At 41.0% G+C, this 27,717-nt stretch overlaps 1 protein-coding gene across 2 annotated transcripts in view; it reads left to right on the forward strand.

Moving 5' to 3' along the window:
• Nucleotides 1–26,353, forward strand: part of LOC138673100 (EF-hand calcium-binding domain-containing protein 4B-like) — a 237,268-nt gene extending 210,915 nt beyond the window's left edge. For both annotated transcript variants that reach the window (XM_069761704.1, XM_069761705.1), the window contains exons 11-16: nucleotides 482–1,029; nucleotides 7,106–7,187; nucleotides 16,167–16,281; nucleotides 21,366–21,467; nucleotides 25,259–25,335; nucleotides 26,039–26,353. In XM_069761704.1, coding sequence (XP_069617805.1) covers nucleotides 482–1,029; nucleotides 7,106–7,187; nucleotides 16,167–16,281; nucleotides 21,366–21,467; nucleotides 25,259–25,335; nucleotides 26,039–26,129 — 1,015 coding nt within the window. In that variant the 3' untranslated portion in view covers nucleotides 26,130–26,353. The remainder of the gene's footprint in view (nucleotides 1–481; nucleotides 1,030–7,105; nucleotides 7,188–16,166; nucleotides 16,282–21,365; nucleotides 21,468–25,258; nucleotides 25,336–26,038) is intronic.
• Nucleotides 26,354–27,717: the final 1,364 nt, after the last annotated feature.

Below are 27,717 nucleotides of genomic sequence, written 5' to 3' on the forward strand. Positions count from 1 at the left end.
TCAATAAAAGCATTCATTCTCCATAATATGGTACCTAAACGATGAAGCATATGACAGTTTGGCTTCATGGCTTGTGTGCGACCGCGCAAGCTCTTTTCTGTGCATGAGACCTCACATTGGTGGCCAGTTTAAGGTTTCAGAAGAGCATGATAATAAATAAGGTGTTATCCTGAAGCATTAATTATTATTTTAAATAAAGGATCGACTGATTTTTACAGAAATATTCAAGCATAATTTGAAATTAGGTTTAATTTTGTGCCTACAACATTTAGCCTTTGATGTCTATAACTAACACAACCAACTCATAGCCCTGACACATTGCCAGGATCATAAAGAAAACTCCATACTACAATTAGTTTTTAAATGTAATTCAACTAGTAAATATAAGCAAAACAAAGGTATAAATTATATAGGATTAATTATATTTAATATTTGTGCTTGCATTGTGCGCTAAAACTATTTTATACACCATTACATTTAGTGATCAGCAGGATGCATTCAAGAGCACCAATTCCTTTAAAAGTTCAAGAGCAAGAGTCATTTCAATAGAAGAAGACCCAATACAAGAGTGCCTACTTAAACACTTCAAACTACTTCAAGAAGGTATTACAGAGGAAGTGCCAACTGGAGACTTCTTCAGTACTACAGAAACAGGAGACTCTGGTCATAGTCATCTTACCGAATCCGAATCACCTGCCCTTGATGGTTACACAAAAAAAGAACAAAGTAGTATTTCATTTGAAATAAACAAAACATCCCACCGAGATGTGAAAAAGATAGACTTAGTTTCAAAGATGAAAAGTATCCAACAAGACTTTGATGTTGAAAATAAGAACACTTCCGAAATCTCGAACTTTCATGAGAAGGTAGAACATAAGTCAAAAATACCAAACCACTTTCAAGAATTCCATTCAGACCCAGACCATGTCTATAAAATTATGTTTGTTGGAAACACCCATGTTGGAAAAACATCTTTTCTATGTCAAGTTCATGAAGGGTCCTATAGCAAGAATACATCTGCTACAATAGGTAAGGAGGACATTTTGTTTTCATGTTTATGCATCTCACGATATGCCATAATGTAGATAAAATCCCAAAATATGCCATAATGCAAAGTAGGGCACCATAAAGGTCCTCATTACATGAAAGTTGTTAGAACCTGCTAATCTCTGTGGGAACAGCTGAACATTTGATCTGTATAGTTCCAAGTCCCCATGGTCGATGATTTCCAGGGAGAAAATTATTCAGCCATTGAAATTGTAACTTCTGATCCTTTTGTTTTCAGGGGAGCAACAGCCTACTCCTCTCTCCCCATTAATAAACTTGAACATTCATCCAACACTGTAGAGCCAACTTAAGTAGAGGGGCCTTCTGGGAGTTTTGTTTGCTAGGTTTCAGTTATGTTGGCCATGGTATGACTTTTAGATGAAGGAACCTCTAACAGGTTGCTCACCAATACATTTGAACAGCTTTTTTGGGCCACTAATGAGGAACAATTTCTGAAAATAAGTGAAAAAAAACTTTCTACTTTTTATTGGTTCACAGCAGGATAATCATTTATCAGTTTCACTGCAGTCCTTACTGGCCACTCCTTGTAAGGCATGAGTAGCATAATAATATGCTGAGCAAGAAATGTGTACCCACTAGGTCACCAATATGTGTGGCCTGGCATAATGGTGAACTATGTAGAGGAATATAAGGGATAGTGCATTCTTCACCCCTACAAGAAGGTATGGAATTTCCTACAATGAATCCTCAGGCTGATGCGTAAATGGGTTGAAGTCACCAGATTACTGTACAAAGACAACAGGAACCATAGTCAGAGTCTACACAGGTCAATGCAGCCGGTGTTTGGTTACACGAAGCAGTCAGGCAGAGATCAGAATGGTCAGCAGGCAAGACTTATTGATCCTAAAGAGATACCTTAGCGTAATTTGGAACTTAAATGACCCTATAGCTCAGACCCACAAAGAACAGGAGTAATTTTGTATTTGTGATTCAGGGACCAATGTAGCAGCAGAACAATGGCCAAAAAAAAGATGGAGATCACCTAAAGAGGTGAGCCAGTGTAACGTCACACACTGATTGAAAATTAGGTTCTTTTTAAAGAGGATGTTTGTATATTCAGGTTTTATACATACTGTACATGTAATTATATATATACACCTGTGTTGCCTAAAATTGCTACTTATAAAGTTCAAATGAATAGCCACCCTTAAACAACATTCCATTTTTTAAAAGGGAATCTGTCTGTCTGGCTGTCCCAATCTTAAAATTGTGTACATGGGCATGTAGGTCTTTGAAACCTAAGGCAATCTGTACCTTCACTTATACAAATGGTTATATTTGTTGGTGTGTGAGGTGGCAGGGGGTCATAATGTAATATGAAAACACCTGTGAAACAAGTGGCATGATCATGCTCACTATCATAAGGGTTGCTGGACCCATGTTTCTGGTTGACACTTTGGACCAGCTGCCATTATGGTTGAGGATGACTGCCTGCAGTATTTGAGATTGCCTAATATATTTCAAAGTCATACATGTCCAAATCAAGTTTTTGGTGGAGATAGAGGTGTTGGAGCCCACTGACAGATTTATTTTCATCTAAATAAGTCCAAAATTCTGTGCTGATTATTTTTTTACAGAGTTTAAAAAAAAAGAAAAAGAAAAAAATGGGTATAGGTGAAAGACTCGATGTAATAAAATCATGGTTATTAAAAAGAACCTGCCACCATGAAAATGCAGACCAATCTGCAGGCCCCATGTTATAGAGCAGGAGAAGTTGAGCACTGGGTGGTCCTATCAGTGACTGACAGCTGTCTCTGCATGCACACTTATACAAAGATTGCTGTCAGTCACTGATGGGACCGCCCACTGGAATGAAAATCCCAGAAAGAACAAAAGTTTATGTGATTAGAACACAGGTAAGGCCGGGTCACACTTGCGAGTGCAATGCGAGAATCTCGCGCGAGTTTCTCGCCTCAATACCGGGCACTGCCACCGGCATTGAGGACCGGAGCGTTCGGCTGCATAGAAATACATGCAGCCGCACACTCCGGTCCTGAGTGCCGGCATCAGGTATTGAGGTGAGATTCTCGCATTGCACTCACAAGTGTGACCCCGGCCTTAGGGCTCATCTCCACTTGTGAGGAAAACGGACGAGTGCAATCCGATAAAAAATCGGATTGCACTCGGACCAATGTTAATCAATATGTGACACTCCATTTGCGATTTTTTTCCCAGCCGAAATCGGACTGAGAAAAATCTGTGTCGACTGAGAAAAAAATCGCAGCATGCTGCGTATTGCTGAGATTCTCGGACGAGACTCGCCAATGCAAGTCAATGGGTGCGAGAAAAAAAACGCACAGCACTCGCACCATGCGAGTGCTGTCCGATTTTTACGCACCCGTGTCCTTAGAAAAGCCGGCAATTCAGCGCAGAGTACAGTAAAATCACACTGACAGGTTAGATGAGAGTAGATATATACACATAGAATAGGTATATATACATATATATATATGTCAGGGAGACACCTATATATATATATATTTATATTTAATGCAGCGCTAGATAGCTTTAAAGCTGGTAATTCAATTACCGGCTTTTGCGATCTCCTTCACAAACCCGACATGATATGAGACCTGGTTTACATACAGTAAACCATCTCATATCACCATTTTTTTTGCATATTCCACACTACTAATGTTAGTAGTGTGTCTATGCAAAATTTGGCCGTTCTAGCTATTATATTTAAGGGTTAAATGGCGGAAAAAATTGGCGTGGGCTCCCGCGCAATTTTCTCCGCCAGAGTAGTAAAGCCAGTGACTGAGGGCAGATATTAATAGCCTGGAGAGGGTCCATGGTTATTGGCCCCCCCCCTGGCTAAAAACACCTGCCCCCAGCCACCCCAGAAAAGGCACATCTGGAAGATGCGCCTATTCTGGCACTTGGCCACTCTCTTCCCATTCCCGTGTAGCAGTGGGATATGGGGTAATGAAGGGTTAATGCCACCTTGCAATTGTAAGGTGACATTAAGCCTAATTAATAATGGAGAGGCGTCAATTATGACACCTATCCATTATTAATCCAATTGAAAGAAAGGGTTAAAAAAATACACACACACATTATTAAAAATTATTTTAATGAAATAAAAACAAAGGTTGTTGTAATTTTTTATTTAACGCCCAATCCACTCAGTGAAGACCCTCGTTCTGTGACAAAAAAAAATAATAAACCAACAATATACTTACCTTCCACAGATCTGTAAAGTCCAACGATGTAAATCCTTCTGAAGGGGTTAAAACATTTTGCAGCCAGGAGCTTTGCTAATGCAATGCTACTCCTCGCTGCAAAACCCCGGGGAATGAGTCTAAATATAGATCAATGAGCTATATTTAGCTTCATTTGCGGTGAGGCGCCCTCTGCTGGCTGTTCATAGCTCGTGGGAACTTTCCTAGAAAGCCTGGGAGCTTTCAAGGAAAGTTCCCACGATCTATGAACAGCCAGCAGAGGGCGCCTCACCGCAAATGAAGCTAAATATAGCTCATTGATCTATATTTAGACTCATTCCCCGGGGTTTTGCAGCGAGGAGTAGCATTGCATTAGCAAAGCTCCTGGCTGCAAAATGTTTTAACCCCTTCAGAAGGATTTACATCGTTGGACTTTACAGATCTGTGGAAGGTAAGTATATTGTTGGTTTATTTTTTTTTTTTTGTCACAGAACGAGGGTCTTCACTGAGTGGATTGGGCGTTAAATAAAAAATTACAACAACCTTTGTTTTTATTTCATTAAAATAATTTTTAATAATGTGTGTGTGTATTTTTTTAACCCTTTCTTTCAATTGGATTAATAATGGATAGGTGTCATAATTGACGCCTCTCCATTATTAATTAGGCTTAATGTCACCTTACAATTGCAAGGTGGCATTAACCCTTCATTACCCCATATCCCACTGCTACACGGGAATGGGAAGAGAGTGGCCAAGTGCCAGAATAGGCGCATCTTCCAGATGTGCCTTTTCTGGGGTGGCTGGGGGCAGGTGTTTTTAGCCAGGGGGGGGGCCAATAACCATGGACCCTCTCCAGGCTATTAATATCTGCCCTCAGTCACTGGCTTTACTACTCTGGCGGAGAAAATTGCGCGGGAGCCCACGCCAATTTTTTCCGCCATTTAACCCTTAAATATAATAGCTAGAACGGCCAAATTTTGCATAGACACACTACTGACATTAGTAGTGTGGAATATGCAAAAAAAAATGGTGATATGAGATGGTTTACTGTATGTAAACCAGGTCTCATATCATGTCGGGTTTGTGAAGGAGAAAGCAAAAGCCGGTAATTGAATTACCAGCTTTAAAGCTATCTAGCGCTGCATTAAATATAAATATATATATATAGGTGTCTCCCTGACATATATATATATATGTATATATACCTATTCTATGTGTATATATCTACTCTAATCTAACCTGTCACTGTGATTTTACTGTACTCTGCGCTGAATTACCGGCTTTTCAAAGGAGACCCGTGCGTAAAAATCGGACAGCAATACGGATGTCATACGGATGTTGCGATAAAAAAATCGCATGACACTCGCATGGCACTCGCATGGCACTCGCAGACGTTGCATCAGTTTTTTCGGTCCGTAAATCGGACCGTTTTTTTCTCACACAAGTGGAGATGAGCCCTTATACTGAATACTTTCTCATAAAGCTGGATATCTGTCTACTCAGCTCTCCCTGCTCTATAACATGATGTCTGCAGATTAGCCTGCATTTTCATGGTGACAGATTCTCTTTAAACCATTTGAAATTCATGATATTAAAATGCTAAAAATACATAAGCTACAAACAACAGATGGTACCACAAAAAAAGCCCAGAAGAAAAAATATATTATATAGACCTATAAATAATGAGATAGTTAACTTGATGCCTGCATTCTCTATAGTGCTGCTGTATACAGAACATACGATCAAAGGTTCAAGACCTCTAAAAGGACTAAACAAAATAAAACAAAAATTAAAAAATAAATAAAAAAAACTAAAAACTAGAATAACCCCTTTTTCTCCATTATAAAAATAAATAAAAATTAAGCATAACTATCAAAATTTAGAATTACTTATTATATCGTACTGTAAATGCTGTAAAAAAAAATTCAAAACACTAGAATCATAGTTTTTAGTGCACCACCCATTTGTAAAAAAAAGTAATCAAAATAGCATATTTAACCCCTAATATTGTCAATAAAAAAATCAGCTTTCACTGTAATGGACAACCCATAACACAACTCCATGGATGGAAAATATTAGTCATGAGTCGCTGCAAATGGCGACCCACATTTATTATTTTTTTATAATTGTCCTATTTTTTTTTAATCATTTAAACTAAAAAAGAAAACTGTACATACTTGATATCACTGTTACTGCAGTGACCAAAGATAATCATGTTGCCAGCTCATTTTTACCGCACAATGAACTCTATGAAACAAAACAAAAAAAAATTGGCAAAATTGTATTTTTTAAAACATTTTTCTATACTTGGAATTTTTCCAGTACATTGCATGATTACAATAAATGGAGTAATACAAAATTACAACTTGTCTTGCAAGAAAGCAAGCTCTCATATGCCTATGTGGACGGAAAAATAAAAAAAGTTATTCTTGGAAAAACATTAAATAGCAAACACGAAAATCCTTTCAAAATATATTACGAAGACGAAAATCTGGTGTTCATGTAAATGTTTCTACATTCATCCGCTCACAACAGATGTCTATGTCCAGTTAAGGATCCAGGGAAAGTTTAGAGAACACTGTGTACTTCAGAAAACAGAAAAACCCGGCTTCCTCATTGATCTAAAGGAAATTACACCATTGTTCTTTTAGTGGTTTTACTACATGTAGAGAAGCCTAGGAAGCTGTGATGCAGATGTGTGAGGTAATGCTAGCACTCACAAGTGTAACGGAGGGATGAAAAATGGAACTATAATTTTACGTCAGTCAGATATCACATAGACCAATGATGACTATACAGTGCTAATTCTGCAGTAGAGAAAATACATTGTATGTAAGTAAAGTGCATAAAGTGTTTAATATTTCTATTTACTGCAGGAATAGATTATCGAATTAAAAGCCTAATTGTGGACAACAAGCAATATGCACTACAGCTGTGGGACACTGCTGGACAGGAGAGGTAAGTAGCATTTTCAGAGGATTATTACTTACTTTTTTATGCTGTAAGACTATTTTCACATATAATGTTTTATTGGATTTTTTCTGCAGCCAAAACTTGGCAGTAAAACCGCCATATTAAAAATTCACATTTTGCAGTGTTGTCATTGCATTGTATTTTTTTTTCTGAAAAGGAGAAATGGTCAAAATTTAAAAAAAACAACAAAAAACTGTGCTTTCAGACTCAAATAACGCAAAGAAAACAAGTTCATAATCATTTAGAAACAACAACATTAATGTTTTAACTCAGGAAGAGTTCAGAAATCAATATTTTGTGGAATAACCATGATTTTTAATCACAGCTGTCATGCGTCTTGGCATGCTTTCCACCAGTCTTTCACACTGCTTCTGGCGCAAAAATGTAAGCAGTTCTTCTTTGTTTGATGGCTTGTGACTATCCATCATCCTCTTGATTACATTCCAGAGGTGTTCAATGGGGTTCAGGTCTGGAGATTGGGCTGCCCGTGACAGGGTTTTGATGTGGTGGTCTCATAATTTTTGCCAGAGCTGTATTATTTTATTTACCTATTTAATTTCTTTTTTTTTAAATTACACCCTTTAGGAAAGTTCAACATATACAATAGTATTGCAATGTATTCTGAAATAGACAATCTCTATGAAGTCCAGCTACGTGCTCATCTGCATAACTTGATTTCATATGGCAGACATGGGTGCCTTCAGAAGGCCCCTGGCTGCCATGGCAAACTGATCAAGTAATGTGGAATGACGGCAGCCATCTTGAAGACTTTTAAATGTGATATTTGACACCTGCATTTAAAAGGTTAAATTGATGCTAAGAAAGCTAGCTCCAATTGCATCAGTTACTGTCAGGTGTCGGCTGTGTAACAGAACTGGCACCCATGCTGCATAGAGAAGATTCAGCTCCCGAGATGGCTCCGTTCAGTTTTAGCACATTTCTATGCTTGTGCTATACTTTGTTATTTGTTCTTTGTTGTTGTTTTGTTTTTAGGATTTTACTTTATTTTGTCTGTTTATTGTTTCATTTATGTTTATAATATGTTGTATTGTTCCCCCATTTATTTTTTATATATGATGTTTGGAGACCTTGGATGGCAACACACTCTACATGTCCATATTACAGATCCATAGACACCTTATGTGCCACTATACACTTGTGTTTAACTCTGTGAGGCCGGGGTCACACTAACGTATAATACGGACGAGTGCTATGTGAGAAAACATTGCATAGCATTCGGACCAGTGTTAATCTATGGGGCAGCTCCCATCACCATTCTTTTTCTCGGGCGTATTCAGCATGCGAATGAAACAGCAGCATGCTACGATTTTATGCATACAGTATATATTGTCCGAGTCTCGCCAATGCAAGTGTATGGGTGCGAGAAAATAAAAATCGGACACCACACGGACCATCAGTGTGACTGGCAAGAAATACTCACACATTTTCCTCATTTCAGCCCATTGAGCCATTAAATTCAATGGTGAAAAGCAGTGAGAAATGTAAAGCCATACGCATGCCATACGGATACATAGGTGCAAGAAAATCGCATCATCGCATTGTAAACGCATCACACACAGGTGACCATACGGAGAACACTTGTGCGACTCTCGGCCGGAGACTTGGACCGATTTTCCATATGTTTAGTCTGACTGCAGCCTGAAGCATATTCTTTGCTATTATGAATGATTCTCCTCAAAGTTCTAGAAGAACAGAATCAGCGCAAAGTGCTCCATGACCTCCATGTTGTGCTGATTTAAGATATTACTATTTCTCTACGTGTATATGGCTTTTAATTATTTGTGCTGCTGATGTGTTTTTACGTTACCTATGCTCATGTTCCTATATGTTTGTACCTATTGTTTCACTCTTTTACAAATGTTCAAACCAGATATACTTTTTGTGAAACTTGTGCTATTTCCTACAGCTAATATTTTAAAGGGAAACTATCAGTATGATCAATTCTCCTATAACATCTACATCTGCATGCAGGTCATAGGAAGCTGAATAAAAAGATGCCTCGATATCTGAGATCCGATGTCTTATTCCAGGAAAATCCACGTTTTATCTTATATGTAAATGAGCTGTTAAGAACTCATGTAGGTCAGTGTCCGGCCCATAGCCTGGAACAGCTCATTTATATATAAGAAAGACATGAATTTCTCTGGAATAAGACCTTGGATCGCAGATACCAAGATATCATTTTATTCGGCTTCCTACGACCTGCATATCCAAACAAACAGCTTAGTAGGGGTGATCCCACTGGTATATTCTCTTCAAGTTTATCTGATGGTGAGCCACCTAGTGATTGTATCTCACCATGTTCTTCATTTTTCGTATATACTCGAGTATAAGCCGAGATTTTCAGCCCAAATTTTTGGGCTGAAAGTGCCCCTCTCGGCTTATACTCGAGTCACGGTCGGCGGGTGAGGGGGAGAGAGGTCTGTCGCATACTTACCTGCTTCCGGCGCTCCTGGCGCTGTCCCTGTCTGTCCCATGATCTTCGGGTGCCGCAGCTCTTCCCCTGTTCAGCAGTCACGTGGTACCGCTCATTAAAGTTATGAATATGGACTCCACTCCCATAGGGGTGGAGCCACATATTCATTCCTGTAATGAGCGGTAACGGTGACCGCTGACAGTGGAAGAGGCTGCAGTGCCCGGAGACCATCTGTCTGGGATAAGGAGCCAGGGACGCCGGGAGCAGTCTTCTCGTCCTCTTGCTCTGACTGTTCAGGTGAGAGGGCGCGATGACGTATTAGTGTGCGCACCGCCCTCTGCCTGAACAGTCAGTGTGGAGAGACGGGACGCTGAGGAGCTGCGGGCAGCAAGAGAGGTGAGTATGTCATTTTTTTTTATTGCAGCAACAGCAGCATTATATATGGGGCACAACTTTATATGGAGCATCTTATGGGGCAATAATGAATGGTACAGAGCATTATATGGGGCACAGCTTTATATGGAGCATCTTATGGGGCAATAATGAATGGTACAGAGCGTTGTATATGGCACAGCTTTAAATGGAGCATCTTATGGGGCAATAATGAACGGTACAGAGCATTATATATGGGGCACAGCTTTAAATGGAGTATCTATGGGGCAAGAATGAACGGTATAGAGCATTATATGTGGCACAGCTTTATATGGAGCATCTATGGGGCAATAATGAACAGTATGGAGCATTATATGTGGCACAGCTTTATATGGAGCATCTATGGGGCAAAAATGAACAGTATGGAGCTTTATATGTGGCACAGCTTTATATGGAGCATCTATGGAGCAATAATGAATGGTTTGAAGCATTATATTTGGCACCGTTTTATTTGGAGCATCTTATGGGGCCATAATGAACTGTATGGAGCATTATATGTGGCATAACTGATGTCTCAATTACCGTATATACTCGAGTATAAGCCGACCCGAGTATAAGCCGACCCCCCTAATTTTGCCACAAAAAACTGGGAAAACCTATTGACTCGAGTATAAGCCTAGGGTGGAAATGCAGCAGCTACCGGTGAATTTCAAAAATAAAAATAGATCATTATTTCCCCATAGCTGTGCCATATAGTGCTCTGCGCCGTTCATATCTCCTCATAGCTGTGCCCCATATAGTGCTCTGCACTGTTCATATTCCCCCTTGGCTGTGCCATATAGTGCTCTGCACGTTCATATCTCCCCATAGCTGTGCCCCATACAGTGCTCTGCAGCGTTCATATCTCCCCATAGCTGTGCCCCATACAGTGCTCTGCAGCGTTCATATCTCCCCATAGCTGTGCCCCATATAGTGCTCTGCACTGTTCATATTCCCCCTTGGCTGTGCCATATAGTGCTCTGCAGCGTTCATATCTCCCCATAGCTGTGCCCCATACAGTCCTCTGCAGCGTTCATATATCCCCATAGATGCTCCACATAAATCTGTGCCATGGCCGCTGCTGCTGCAATAAAAAAAAAAAGCCATACTCACCTCTCTTGCTTGCAGCTCCCAGCGTCCGGTCACGGCGTCTCGTCCCGGCGTCTCTGCACTGACTGATCAGGCAGAGGGCGCCGCGCACACTATATGCGTCATCGCGCCCTCTGACCTGAACAGTCAGAGCGCAGACGCCGGGAAGATGGAGGCGCCGGGAAGATGGAGCGACGCCCGGCGGCTGGAACGCGGACAGGTGAATATGACATACTTACCTAGTCCCAGCGATCCTGGCGCTCCCCGCCTGTCACAGCTGTCTTCGGTGCCGCAGCCTCTTTCTCTATCAGCGGTCACCGTTACCGCTGATTAGAGAAATGAATAGGCGGCTCCACCCCTATGGGAGGTGGAGCCGCCTATTCATTTCTCTAATGAGCGGTCCCACGTGACCGCTGAAGAGGGGAAGAAGCTGCAGCACAGAAGACCGTGGGACGGCAGGGACAGCGCGAGGATCGCTGGGACTAGGTAAGTATGCCTCAGCGCCCTCACCCCCTCACCCGCCGACCCCACCGCTACCGTGACTCGAGTATAAGCCGAGAGGGGCACTTTCAGCCCAAAAATTTGAGCTGAAAATCTCGGCTTATACTCGAGTATATACGGTAATTTTACTTTTATTGGTATCTATTTTTATTTTTGAAATTCACCGGTAGCTGCTGCATTTCCTACACTAGGCTTATACTCGAGTCAATACGTTTTCCCAGTGTTTTGTGGCAAAACTAGGGGGGTCTGCTTATACTCGGGTCGGCTTATACTCGAGTATATATGGTATATAGATTTCTTGCTTCTACGTGATTTTTATTATTTGTGAGATGTGTTTCATAATACCTTTTCCATATATTTATGCATTTTATATTTTGTGATTTTTTGGGGGTTATGTAAACCATAACTATACCCAATTGGTATACCTTCTTGACATTTTATGATTCTTTTTTATGATTTCCCAGCTTGCTATCCACAATTTTCCTGCATCTCTATATTTTAATTATATACATTTTCCTACAATGCTTGCGGTCAGTTTTTTTTTATTGATGTATATTTTTGTTACTTTGACAATTGTAGCTTTTATTAGTTGGGATCTTCCTATTTAGACTTCTAATTACTCAGCATTGTTGACCTTTTATTGTTTCATCACAGTTTTAATGTATTATATTATATATTCATTATAATATATACCTATGTCTGTGATCTCCCTGTGGATTTGTTTTTACGTAAACCTGTATGACACAACTCTGTAGCTTCTGCATCCAGTTTACCTTCAAGAGCTCTATTCTCTTTTGTTGCTAAACTCTGCCCCCTAGTGTTCAAATCTTAACATTGTGGCTCCTTGAAAGTCATGACTGTGGTTCTTACACACTGATAAAAATGGTGTAACAATTACATTTTATTTTTCTATCATATATATATATATATATATATATATATATATATATATATATATATATATATATAATTATATTGATAGATATTTATATTGATAGATATCGATAATGTATATATAATAATATACGGTATATAATTATACAGGTACTTCTCACAAAATTAGAATATCATCAAAAAGTTAATTAATTTAAGTTCTTCAATACAAAAAGTGAATCTCATATATTATATAGAGTCATTAGAAGCATAGTGATCTATTTCAAGTGTTTATTTCTGTTAATGATTATAGCTTACAGCCAATGAATACCCAAAACTCATTATCTCAGTAAATCAGAATACTTTACAACACCAGCTTGAAAAACGATTTTAAAATCCGAAATGTTGGCCTACTGAAATGTATGTTCAGTAAATGCACTCAATACTTGGTCAGGGCTCCTTTTGCATCAATTACTGCATCAATGCGGCATGGCATGGAGGCGATCAGCCTGTGGACCTGCTGAGGTGTTATGGAAGCCCAGGTTGCTTTGATAGAAGCCTTCAGCTCGTCTGCATTGTTGGGTCTGGTGTCTCTCATCTTCCTCTTGACAATACCCCATAGATTCTCTATGGGGTGAAGGTCAGGCGAGTTTGCTGGTCAATCAAGCACAGTGATACTGTTGTTTTTAAACCAGGTATTGGTACTTTTGCCAGTGTGGACAGGTGCCAAGTTGTGCTGGAGAATGAAATTTCCATCTCCAAAAAACTTGTCGGCCGAGGGAAACATGAAGTAATCTAAAATTTCCTGGTAGACACCTGTGCTGACTTTGGTCTTGATAAAGCACAGTGGACCTACACCAGCAGATGACATGGCTCCCCAAACCATCACTGATTGTGGAAACTTCACAATAGACCTGAAGCAGCTTGGATTGTGTGCCTCTCCACCAGGGGTGTCAAACTGCATTCCTTGACGGCCACAAGCAGGTCATATTTTCAGGATGTCCTTGTATTGCACAGGTGATAATATAATCACCTGCACAGGATGATTCCAGCACCTTGTGCAATGCTAAGGAAATCTTGAAAACACGCATGGTTTGAGGCCCCCGAGGAATGCAGTTTGAGACCCCTGCTCTCCACTCTTCCTCCAGACTCTGAGACCCTGATTTCCAAATGAAATGCAAAATGTACTTTTCTTGTGAAATGTGTCAATGACTGCCTACTGGACTCTGTCACTTACCCCAGCAGGCCACTGGTATCATTAGAAATATTGGTCTTGTAGAAAATCTTGCTTTCCTCCATCCAGGGTAATACTAGTAATATATCCCATCTGGTGCTTGGGGATAGGGACCTCATGGACCTGTGTGATTTCAAATGCCAGGAAATTCAGCCCCAGTCCGTACCTGCAGACAAACATACAAAAACACTCATGATTAGTGATGAGCGAATATACCCACGCTTGGGTGTCCTCCGAGTATTTTTAGTGCTCGGAAATTTAGTTTTGTATTGCCGCAGCTGAATGATTTACATCTGTTAGCCAGCATAAGTACATGTGGGGGTTGCCTGGTTGCTAGTGAATCCCCACATGTACTTATGCTGGCTAACAGAAGTAAATCATTCAGCTGCGGCAATAAAAACTAAATTTCCGAGCACTAAAAAATACTCGGAGGACCCCGGAGTGTGCTCGGGAAATCTCGAGTAACGAGTATACTTGCTCATCACTACTCATGATACGTCTCCACAGCTGCTTGGAGAGTCCATATAATATATAGAGATATTGGCAATGACAATGGTGTAACAAGACATGCCATATAACATAAGTAAGGGACAACCTCACCAGATATATGCCGTTAATGATTTCTGAGGAAGTTCATTTCGATTCCTAAAGTGTGTACTGGGGGGGTTTATACATTCACGACACATTACCTCACACACAGAAATATATCGCTAAAGATCCTCCCAAGGTACTCCCGACGCGTTTCCTTAAAGATTAATTCATTAGGGGAGATAGTCATTGGTGGCATTAGGTCAAGCCATAACTGCCTATCAGCATGCCAAAACACCGTTTTTACGGCTCTATGAAGTCTTATTTTTTCATTCATTTGAATGGATGAAAAACGCTGAAAGAACTGACTCTCTGTGTCTTGGCAAAAACAAAGCATGGCTCCACGAACAGAAAAAGAAGCAGCGTGTGCATGAGCTGCGCAGGTAAAACAGCAAGTTACGGTAACTTGATTCTACAGGTTGGCAGGACATTTGTTCATACCAATTAATTACAGTTTGTTTTTTCTTTTTAGCACTTTTGAGCACCACAAAATGTTTTATACAAAAAAAGATCTTTTTTTGGGGGGTCGCTGAGTAATTTTTTTACTTTTTGTTCACAATAAACCACGTTGAGGGTTTTATTTACCATAAGGAGCTAAGTTTTGTAGAGGAAACGTAATTTATTGATTCGTTTTTATATTTTTGGGGGTGGGTGATGCAAACTGTGAGGCCATGTTTTCAGAATAGTCTAAAGGTACCTTCACACTAAACGATATCGCTAGCGATCCGTGACGTTACAGCGTCCTCGCTAGCGATATCGTTCAGTTTGACACGCAGCAGCGATCAGAATCCTGCTGTGATGTCGTTGGTCGGGGCTAGAAGGCCAGAACTTTATTTGGTCGCTGGATCACCCGCTGACATCGCTGAATCGGCGTGTGTGACACCGATTCAGCGAGGTCTTCGCTAGTAACCAGGGTACACATCAGGTTACTAAGCGCAGGGCCGCGCTTAGTAACCCGATGTTTACCCTGGTTACCATCCTAAAAGTAAAAAAAACAAACGCTTCATACTTACCTGCTGTCTGTCCTCGGCGTTTGCTTCTCTGTACTCACGCTGAGCACAGCGGCCGGAAAGCAGAGCGGTGACGTCACCGCTCTGCTTTCCGGCCGCTGTGCTCACAGCCAGTACAGCTCACAGCCAGTACAGAGAAACACAGCGACTGGGACAGACAGCGGAAGGTAAGTATGAAGCGTTTGTTTTTTTTTACTTTTAGGATGGTAACCAGGGTAAACATCAGGTTACTAAGCGCGGCCCTGCGCTTAGTAACCCGATGTTTACCCTGGTTACCGGCATCGTTGGTCGCTGGAGAGCGGTCTGTGTGACAGCTCTCCAGCGACCAAACAGCGACGCTGCAGCGATCCGGATCGTTGTCTGGATCGCTGTAGCGTCGTTTAGTGTGAAGGTACCTTAATACTCTAATGCCATTGACAGACCAGAGGGGAAAGGGGGCGACCAAGGCCGCTCATGGCATCTAACACCGTAGACCATATTTATTGGTCTCCGATCATTGCCTGATACCCAAGACTGCCAGTAGCACCATGTATTGTGTAGCTCACGTGAATTTGATCATTTTTTTTATGAAGTGAACTTTTTACACGTTTATTCCCCTTTAAGTCATAAGTAAAAATTATATTTAACATATTGTCTTTTAATACTAGGCTTGACTGAATTTTGGGTTCTCCAAATGTTTGTTCTCTACCTGCTCAGAACTAGATAAAAATACTGTCGTTATTTACAAATATACAGTGCATAATGCTTTTCGATGCTATAAATGAAATTTATAACGGAAATCATAGTTTTATTTATTTACCTATACTTCATATCTCTGACAGGTTTTATAGCATCACAGAGCAGTTTTTTAGAAAAGCGGATGGTATGGTGATCATGTATGATGTAACTTCTAGGGAAACGTTCACTGGTGTCCGCCGATGGCTGAACTGCATTCAGGTAACGATATCATGTCATATACTATTTAGATTAATTATACATTACAGGAATTTGGAAGATTCATACAATAGTCAGAAGAGGGGTTGCAAACTCACATAACATTTTCCAAGGAAATTCAATCATAGTAAATATCAATCTCTGCCCCGTAGATCTTTGGGATATTGTCCTATTCTAAGTGTGATTTATGATTACTTTTAATACCAATTTAGAGTCATTTTTACTGGATTCAAGATTTTTAGATCTATTGATCCATTTTCCATTGTGTGCAGTTGTTAAAGGGATTTTCCCACGAAGAAAAGTTCATTTTAACGAATAGATCTTGGAATAATACAAAACTTCCACAATTGGATGTGTTTAAATAAAATGTTTCTGTGCTGAGATAATCTTGTAAATGTGTCCCTGCAGTGTACTGTGTAATGGCCGTGTCTGACCGAGCAGGGACAAAACTTGGAGAGCAGGGGGATTATGAGCTCAACACGCCATGCAGTTTAATTCTGAAAGTTGAAACCTGTGTGTCGGGTGCCAGTCCTGCTGGTGAAGTTCAGCCAAACATTCAAAAAGAGGAAAGCAATCGGCACATATGTTCAACAATGTATAAAATTTAGAACAAGCTTTACTGGAGATTCATTAATGGAGTCCATGTTTTAATGACTCGCCAATAAATCTTGTTATAAATGTTATACATTGTTGGACGGATGTGCCAATTACTTTCCTCTTTTTGAATCAGAAGAACAATAAGCTAGTGCCGATAAATAAATAAATAACCCCTAAGTGACAGAGCCAATTTGGTACTTAATGACCAAGCCAATTTTTACAATTCTGACCACGGTCACTTGATGAGGTTACAACTCTGGAACGCTTCAATGTATCCCAAAGATTCTGAGAATGTTTTTTTCATTACATATTGTACTTCATGTTAGTGGTAAAATGTCTTCGATATGATTTGCGTTTATTTATGAAAATAATGCAAACACACAATTTTGGAAACATAATTTTTTTGTTAGGACCTTATAAGGGTTAAAAGTTGACCAGCGATTTCTCATTTTTCCAACAAAATTTACAAAACCCTTTTTCGTAGGGACCATCTCACATTTGAAGTGAGTTTGGGGGGTCAATATAACATAAATACCCAAAAGTGACACCATTTTAAAAACTTAGCCCAACCCTAACTCTAGCCAAACCCTAACCCTAACTTTAGCCCAACCCTAACTTTAGCCCAATTCTAACCCTAATGGATAAATGGAAATAAATACATATTTTCATTTTATTATTTTTACCTAATTAAGGGGATTATAAAAGGGGTTTGATTTACTATTTTTTTTATTTTGATCACTGTGATATGGTCTATCACAGTGATTAAAATGAAAGTATAGGAAAAGTTTCCTATTGTTGCCGGGTGGCGGTCGGCAGATCTCAGCGGGTGTACTGTGCATGCACCACCATTTTCTTCCCGGTGGAAGATGCCGGCGACCCAGGGGAACTTCACGGGAGAATGCAGGGACTCCGGAGGTACCGGTGGGAGGTCAAGAGATCACATCAGAGGAGCGAGAAATGGTGGGTCGTATACACTTATTTCTCAGCACTGATAAAAAGCGGCGCTGAGGCATAAGTACCCTTAATTGCTGCCGTTAAAAGGCGTATTGGTGGTCGTTATGGAGTTAAAGGCATGACAATATCTAATATGCAGAGTTCACAACTCGAGAATTTCAACATGTCATGCAATATTAAGCCTTTATTCCCGTGAGATATTAAGCCTCTGACAGTATGGCAGACGCGGTACTGATTAAGGTGCGCGTCTCTGACTGGGGAGCACACAGAGAGCTGCACGAAAAGAATGTCTGTGCCAGTTCCCCCCTAGCATCACTCCCCCCTTAGTGATGCACTAATTGGAAGACCCCCAGCCGGCCAGTGGTCAATAGAGGGGAGGGGTCCTACGGCCACTCCTACAGGGGTTAAATCCAGGTGTCCGGCCAGGAACTTTCTCTTTCACTCTCGGCGGACACCTGGAAGCTTTTGTCCCACCCACCCTCCCTTTTAAAGGCTAATGATTAAACTAACCCGCAGGAGAATGTAAATGTGTGAATTATGTTGTAATATTTAAAAAAAAAAAAAAAATTTTAATACGCATGTTGATAGAACTAACCCCTGGTAACCATTATTAAGTCACAGCGGAAAAAGCGGAGGAGGGCAAAGGTCGTAACCGCTCGTTGGGCCAATTCCCCTGTTGATCACGGACAGGAGCTCGGCGCGAGTTGCTCGTTACGATATGTAATTGCCTTTCTCTGCTTATTTAATTAATAAACTGTGACCGACCTGTTCAACCCACCTAGGACTGTGTGTGTTTCATTACGGGAATGATGGGAGGGGGGAAGGCACTGGTTACGACACCCAGGTCTCCACAGTCTGCCATATATGATGCTTTTCCCCTTCTGACCCAAGTGTGCACATTTATGGCAGCATCGAGAGGAATAGCTGGAGGGTAAAAGGGTCTTTCACCAATTTTTTTTATGTTAAACAGGGCACATGAAGTACTAGTATTTGTAGAGTGAAAAAAAAACATTTTTATTTATTTTGCCTTTCCGTTGCAAAGATAATAGCAATTAAAGCATTTGGCCTTTAAAGTCCATGGGGATTTATCAGATAGTTTTCACTGGGGAAACTTCTCCCTGTATGATGCTGACTAATCATAAGCAGGCAGCAACACACATAAGAAATCTGAACACGCTCCACAATAGCTCAGTGCAAATTTCTTAGTGTTTGAGATTTAACAGTTCAATGATACAGCTCCGATCTCCTGGTCTAACCTCCTGTATTAGTCAGTGAGGGAGAGGAGCAGTGCAGCTGGGTGTTGCTGTGTCAAATTACAAACCCTTTTATCAGCCCTACCTCTTTCATATCATGGTAACATTTGCTGTACTGCCGCATCCCTCACACTGCCTGTCTGTAGATGTGTGTAATCACATTTACTGTATGTCTGCTGTTCGCTAACAACATGTAATCACTCTGCAGTGAGATCAGGACTGTCATTACATCTCACACAGGAATAACCTGCCTCTTCTGTCTTCTATGTGACATATAATGACAGCCCTGATCTCACTGCAGACTGATTACAAGTTGATCACAACAGACATAAGTGATTACTGACACATCTCTGAACAGACAGTGTGGGGAGAAGGACATTATTGTGTATCAGAGGAGACAGTACTAGGAGAGTATGAGAGGTAGTAAAAGGTTTGTAATGTGACACCGCTAAACTCAGCTGTGCTGCACTTCCCCACACTGACTTCCGCTGGAGGATAAACAAAGTGTTCATGGTTGTATCATTACATCTCACACACTGAAAACCTGCACTAAGCTATTGGGGAGTGTTCCTCATTTCTAGGAGCATTGCTGCCTGCTTATGATTGCTCAACAGGGCCGGCTCCAGGTTTTTGAGGGCCCTGGGCAAAAGAGTCTCAGTGGGCCCCCCTTTAACACATACCACGATTCATGATCACATATAAACACAGCCATGTAGTATATAACACAGCCCACGTAGTATATAGCACAGCCATGTAGCATATAACACAGCCACGTAGTATATAGCACAGCCCACGTAGCATTTAACAGCCCACGTAGTATATAGAACAGCCATGTAGTATATAGAGACACTTGCCCCATATAGTGCTGCACAAACGTTAAGGCCCCATAGATGCTCCATACAGACACTTGTCCCATATAGTGCTGCACAAACGTTGATTATGGCCCCATAAGATACTCCATACAGACACTTACCCCATATAGTGCTGCGCAAACGTTATTGCCCCATAAGATGCTCCATACAGACACTTACCCCATATAGTGCTGCACAAAAATTATGGCCCCATACAGACACTTGCCCTATATAGTGCTGCACAAACGTTATGGCCCCATATAGACACTTGCCCCATATAATGCTGCACAAACGTTATAGCCCCATATGGATACTTGCCCCATATAGTGCTGCACAAATGTTATGGGCCCATATAGACACTTGCCCCATATAATGCTGCACAAACGTTATGGCCCCATAAGATGCTCCAGACAGTCACTTGCCCCATTTGCTGTTGCTGCGATAAAAAAAAATCACATACTCACCTCTCCATCGCTCAGGCCCCCGGAACTTTCAATATTCACCTGTCCTCGTTCCAGCCGCCGCTCCATCTTCTTCAGCGTCTTCTGCACTGACGCCAGGCACTAACCACGTCACCGCGCCCTCTGACCTCAGTGTCACTGCAGAAGACGCTAAAGACGGAGGCAGAGCGGCGGCTGGAATGAGGAGCAGATGAGTATCGTGCAGCGCTCCCCTCCCCATTATACTCACCTGCTCCTGGAGCGGTGCAGTCCCTGCTTCCTGGCGCGGCAGCTTCTTCCTGTATTGAGCGGTCACCGTTACCGCTTATTACAGTAATGAATATGCGGCTCCACCCTTATGGGAGGTGGAGCCGAATATTCATTACTGTAATGAGCGGTACCATGTGACCGCTCAGTACAGGAAGAAGCTGGGGAGCCAGGGACCTGCAGGGATCGCGCCAGCCGCCAGGAATAGGTAGGTGAGTATAATTAGACAGCCCCCAGCCGCTCCCCCTCCCGGTGGTCCTAGGCACTGGCAGCTGCCTGCCTGTCCCTAACACCGGCCCTGAATGTGCCCCCCTGTCTCGCCAGGGCCCCGGCACTTGCCTGGGTACGCCGGGTGCTGACGCCGGCCCTGTTGCTCAACATCATACAGGTAGAATAAGTACACATCCCAGTGAAAACTATGTGATAACACCCACTGGAACTTAATGAAAATTAACTCACTAGGGTCCAAATGCTTTCATTGCTAATATCTCTGCAACAGAGTTATGAAATAAAAAAACAAAAACAGCCACTATTACATTTTGTGTCCAGGGCAAGATGAAAAATTTGGCAAAATGTCCTTTTTCAATGAGACTTCATCCAACAGTTATCTCAGTTATAGTCAGCTTGATAATGTGCAGGTAAAAACATGCGCTATTTGGTTAATAATACTTATGGATGTTGAACCCTTATGGCTGGTGACAATGTTCTATAACCTTAACTCATAGGAAAAAGCCATGGATGATATCATCATTCTTCTTCTTGGCAATAAACTAGACTGTGATTCTGAAAGACAGGTGACATTTGATGATGGACAGAGGTTGGCTCAGGTATGGGTATATTTTATAGTGTTCACCATTTAAAATTCTACAAATTCATTAAATAATAAGGCTATAGATCCAGTAGAAACATATTTTTAATCCTATGTGTTCTTTAGATAAGTACAAGCCTATAAAGAATTGATTTAAACAACACACAATAAGAAAATGGGACATAACTGCATAACAATTCAATTGCAAAATAAGATATAGTGTAAATACATGAATATTCATGATGCAACAAATGGTATGATAAAAAAATGTTAATGTAACATGTATTATACCTTATTTGAATAGGTCCCTGTGGATCAAGTTATAAGAAGCATTACAATGCATGACTCTAATGTAAATCCACTGTTTATCAGAAGAATATAAGGTGTCTATAATTAAATAACATTAGCATGAACATGATTCCAGATAATAAGCATGATTATACAAAGTGCTAAAAAGAAAGGAATTAATCCATACCAAAATGTGCCTGTGTTCCTGCAATGACGGCATGGTGACGCCTATCACGCCAAAGGTTTCAAGCATACATACACTGCCCCACTCTATTATAATGGGAATAAAAGTTACCCATTATGCAGATTGATGGAAGCCCCAGCAATCGGACCCCCACAAACAAGTGATCACCTGTGAAAAGGAGATAACTTATTTTGGCCTGACACTCCTTTGATGATGTAAAAATCATTGCAAAAGGTATTACCACACAAAGTGACACATTCCAGATCTGAAAAATGAGGCTAAGTCTTAACAACCAAAATATACCGCAACATTTTGGGTATAAGGGGTTAATATAAGTACTGTGTTTAGGATTTATTTCAGCATGGAACTAATTATGGCAATTCCCTTTACTCAGATTGGCGCCACTGGATAACGTGAAAGTAGATGGCGCCAACCAAAAGTGGCAATTAAACATTACATAGTGTATTGCTGTACTAGACTTTTTTCTTCTCGTTTAACCTGTTAAGGAGAGGGCCTATTTTGGGATAATATTTGTATATTAGTTAATTCTTACTTTACTACTTTTACATTATTAGATGTTTTTTAAATGTGAAAATAAAATATTTTAAAGTCATGTAGTTCAGTGGGGTTGGTGCAGTATGACAGGCAGTGACCACAGGGAAAGTTCACAGCAAAACGTGTTTAATGTCAAAAACTCACACAGTGTACAGCACACAGTATCCTCCGGATCGCAGCCATGAAACAAGACAGTCCATAAATGCGTCTGGTTGCCAAGGGCGGCTGCACCACCGTATCATGCTGTGGGGTGCCAGGAGTTCACTCTGCTGGGCTCTGTGTTATTCTCACACACTGAGCTTTTGAAGAGCCAACTGCTTTGCTTGCTTAAAGCTCCACTGTCACACCCAAATCCTCTGCTTCAGGGGTTTTTGCAAACAACCTGTGGACACAGGCCACCTGGATAACCCGGCCCAAGAGAAAACGGACTGCCCCACTGCCATCCTGTAGTCCATTTCAAAAATCAAAGCCAAGCAGGTTTCTTTAACTCTGCCCTGGACAAATAGCTTGTCCAAGACCAATACTCACTTTTATTCAGCATTGTAATCACAGCTACGCCTGTGACTGCAATGCACTTCCATGGCTATAATACGCTTCTGAGCGCATCCTGGGGGACATACAGTATAGTGACCCTCACATATAACACCGCTGCCTCACAGTCACTACTTTGAAAGTACTGTACCTGTTTTACAATTTAAAATTAAAAAAGGGGGAGAAGACAGCGCTGCTTATGGTCAGAACGCAATACATAAAGTGCACATGCACATATTGATTTCTAACTGTTTTTCAAAATGAGACATTTAGCAAACAATTGATCAATTCTTGGATTCACCCCGCCACGTCACGGCATTTTCATAATGGGGCAGTCCTACTATACGGTTTTTTTTATATTCGCTGTGCCATTACGGCCTCCTAAATGTATTAAAAGCAAGACCACATTAAATGCAAACTGTACCTGAAGCTTTTCTGAATCACTCCCATGACCATAAGCAGCGCTGGCTTCTCCCCTCTTGTGCTTTTTTTTTACAATTTATGCTTATATGTAGCTGTATGAGGGCTAGTATTTTTAATGGCATGATTATGGGGTGCATGTAACTTGTTGTCTAACCCTCTCTAGCCATCAGACTATATTCATGCATACTAGCAGTCAATTCTCAGCGTAGCAAGGCAGAGCGTAAATCTTCAATGCTATCTTTAATGGATGCACAGGGCTCTTCTCTTAAAGTGACTGTGTCAGCACATGATGACTGTTCCAATTAAGTCCCGCCGCTTGGTGCTTTATTGTTGGACAAAGCATTTAAATGCACCTTCATACCTGCTTGTTTTCACTCAATCTTCACCACTCCCTTCTTTGATTGATAACTCAGGCTTCATCGAGGGGGAGAAAGGTGGAGATATATGGAAACCAAACAGGTGGGAAGGTGTATATAAATTATTAGCCCCGTCATGGAGCACCAAGTGCCTGTACTTGGTTTGAAAAGATATTCTGTGCTGACAGAGTCCAGTTCAAGCTGACACTGTAACAGACTATTCTACCATAAGTGACAGGTTAACCTCACACAAAGTGCTAAACACAGCTTTCAAAGTGTTTAGTCTTAGGTTCTGAATGCAGGAAGCAGTGTGTAAACCCAAGCTTGATGTGACTTAGGCTACGTTCACATTTGCGTTGTTGTGTGCTGCGTCGGCAACGCACAACGCACGCAACAACGCATGCAAAATGCAGCAAAACGCTGCGTTTTGTGACGCATGCGTTCATTTTTATAGCGCAAAACAAATGCAACAAGCAGCGTCCTTTGCGCCCTGACGCTTGTGCCCAAAAAACGCATGCGTCACAAAACGCAACAAAACGCATGTCCATGCGCCCCCCATGTTAAATATAGGGGCGCATGGCACATGCGTCGCCGCGGTTGCGCCCGACGCACCGCAAAAGTGAACGTAGCCTTAAACTGTTACACTGGGGAGAGGAGGACACTGTGTCTTCCTAGCATTCTATCCTATGTATGCAGAACACTGCTGTTAGTAATCTAATGCCTAGAAGCTATTAAGTCATTGGAATCTGTGATCTTTGTACACAAAAATGCTCAGAGAGAAAAAAAATATGCATTTATATGTACATATTTAGGTGAATCTAGGTTTTCCTGCTCCTGGGGCATAAATTCAGTATGGCACCCAGTCCTATACACAGCTTATGTGGTTTGTGTAGTCCCAAATGCAGTCTGTATAATTACAATCAAGTGCCAACTAATTATTCCTAATTCTCTCAGTGTTCAGTGAAATATTAGAGCTTGTGTTTCATTGAGAGGAGCAAGAAGAGAAGCAGCTAGTATGAAAATCGTATATGAGTGGTCACAGCCGAATCCTAATGGCGCAGTCAGTCTGATGTACAACATGGACTATGATCGCATCGCAGTGCAAGGACTAGCTGGTGGCTCTCCTGACTCGAGCATGACAGCATGTATTTCTATGCAGCTGTCACTCTCAGGTCAGAAGAGCCGCAGGCCAGTCCGTGCACTGCGATGCGATCATCGTCCGTGTTATATAGCCGTCTGGCTGCACCCTAACTGTGAGTATATTACACACTGTTAGGATTTGGTACGCTACAGTGCTTAATATTATAATGAATACTCCCATAATAAATATAGATATAGTAATCCTTAACTTGTCACTGTCTTTTCACAGATCCCACCCATACTGTCTCTTCACACATTTTCCCCTCCCATACTGTTGTCTCCTCGCACATTTCTTCCTTCCCAAACTGTAACCTTATCGCAATTTTCTTCTAGGAGCACAAGCTACTATTCACAGAATGCAGTGCGGCATCAGGAAAAAACATCACTGAAGCACTGATACAGATAGTAAGGTAATAAAATCCTATAGTCATGTAATTGCCAGCATTCCCTTATTTGCATAGACTGTCTTGATTTTTCTAGAGCAAGCTCAGCAAATTAAAGGTTATCCAGTGAGGAATGACTTAAATATACCAGAGTCAATCACAAGTCACCACTGGCCTGAAATTGGCTCGTGCCATTGCGGCTTTAAATGTCCCTATTTTGCCGACAGTCTGCGGAAATTCTACTAATTCCTGGATAGGACATGTCCAGGTGAATTCTCTAGAGTGGATGTAATTGTAGTAAAAACCTCAGGTTTTAATTTCATGCATGGGCTTTTCAGCCTAAGGCTTTCTTCACATGGAATATCAGACGTACCACAACATTGGCAGTCATGTATGTCTATTTGGTAGCTCTGTACAGTCTCATGTCAAAAAGATATTCTGCCTTAGAAATGCTTCTCATTGAATACATATTAAAAAGATGCCATCCAACAAAAAATATCACATTTTTTTCTAATGGACAGAATCCTAACTTGAAATAATTAACAGGTACAATCATTTTCATTAAAGTGGTATCTCAGACAGTTATGGTGTATGTATTTGGTATCTACATAGATACGGTGGGCTCCTCATGAGGTGGTTGGGGGGATCTTCATTTTTCTTAAATTAATCTAAATGTTTAAATTCAAAAACACAATGTGGAAGAAATTTTTAAACGTGTTTTCTTCACCAGGTCCCTAAGAGAGCATGAGGAGAACATGAAAAATAATGTGGTGACATTAAAAAGATCGGAAACTTTGAAGAAAACAAATTGTTGCACGTGAATCTCCATGTTGCCTGTATTAAAGATTGTAATGATTTCTTTAAGAAATGATGAATAATAGCTCTGCTTTTCAAAATAGGACGATATAACGTAGAAATTCAAAATCACAAAGAACCATTTCCTTTTTCTAATTTCCTTTCCCTCATATGACTGAGGATATGTGCCGGAAAAAGCACTCAATAAATGTTAAAAAGAATGAACATATGCATTGCAATGTAAAAACTACTTGCTGTTCATGCATTTCGTCTTTCGATTGTCTCTTAACTGTCTTAGGTTTGTAAAGATGCAAAGCAGTTAAACGATGTAATCAGTCCATTGTTCAAGTGGCTCCAACTAGTTAATACATAGAAGCCCAAAAAAATGGCTGGCTAAGAAGCCACCACTAAAACCGACTAAGAAGAAGATGCTTCAGGAAAAGCACCCCTTGCGTCTTCCTGAAGCAAAACTTTGCAGGTACACCAGCATCTAAAAGAGGTTCTACATAGCCTTATGGTAACTATTCAGCACAAAAATAATTGTTGGCCCAGTTTACTATTGTATTCAGTGGGGAGAGGGGAATAAGTAATGGCTAGATAGTTCAGGCCACGGCTTATCTCTAGGAATGAGCGAATCCAAACTGTAAAGTTAGGAGTTTATACCGGACACCTAGTAATCGGTACCGAATACCCAACATGGACTTCTTACTGTACGTCCCTGTTACTGTTGAGGTTCGGCAGATTAATAAAGTTTGCTGAAAAGGCATGATCCAAGCCGACGTTGTGAAATAAATAAATAATAAAAAAACACGTGCTGTCCCCTCTATTTTTAGAACCAGCCAAGGGAAAGCAGATAGCTGTGAGCTGATCTTATTATGCTTGGGCCTTCCCAGCCTATTAATATCTGCCCTCAGCTGTCTGCTTGCCTGTTATTAAAAATGAGATGACCACCACAAAAATGATGTGGGGTCCCCCCTATTTTTAATAACCAGCAAGGGCTAAGCAGACTGCTGCAGGTTGATAATAGTAGGCTGGGAAGGGCCCTTCCTATAGCCTAATTAGATCGGCTCTCAGACACCCCAGAAATGGCGCAGAGATCGGCACTGTGCACAACAGACAGGCAGTTAGCAATTAACTGCCAGTTAGTTTCGCAGCCCCTAATGAAAATGATGCCACATCAGTATGACACGTACTGACAACAGGGAAGAGCTGTACAGTTAGCGCTATGACCAGACGCTGGGTGTAGAATGCAGGTCTCATCATTGTTGCCAGGTCTCCCTGCGATCAGCGCTACCAGGTGACATTAATTGGAGTTGGAGTCAGCACCTGCGGTGTGTGTATATCGTGTATTAAATAAATATATATATTATTTTTTTTAAACATTATGGGGTTCCCTTCATTTTTCTAACCAGCTGAGGGAAAGCTGACATCTGGAAGCTGATGTTAATAAAAAAGCAAAGCTATACCCACCTTTCCTCTGATAATCCATAATGCTCATGTTCCACGAATATCCCCAACTTAGCTACATCCAGAAGGTGTGGTGAGCGGTGACATTAGTGATGTGACCCACTCACCATTCCAGCCGGAACCCACTGAGCTGAGTGTGAAAACATG

This window comes from Ranitomeya imitator, chromosome 3 (assembly GCF_032444005.1).
Source record: "Ranitomeya imitator isolate aRanImi1 chromosome 3, aRanImi1.pri, whole genome shotgun sequence".
Taxonomy (NCBI): Eukaryota; Metazoa; Chordata; class Amphibia; order Anura; family Dendrobatidae; genus Ranitomeya; species Ranitomeya imitator.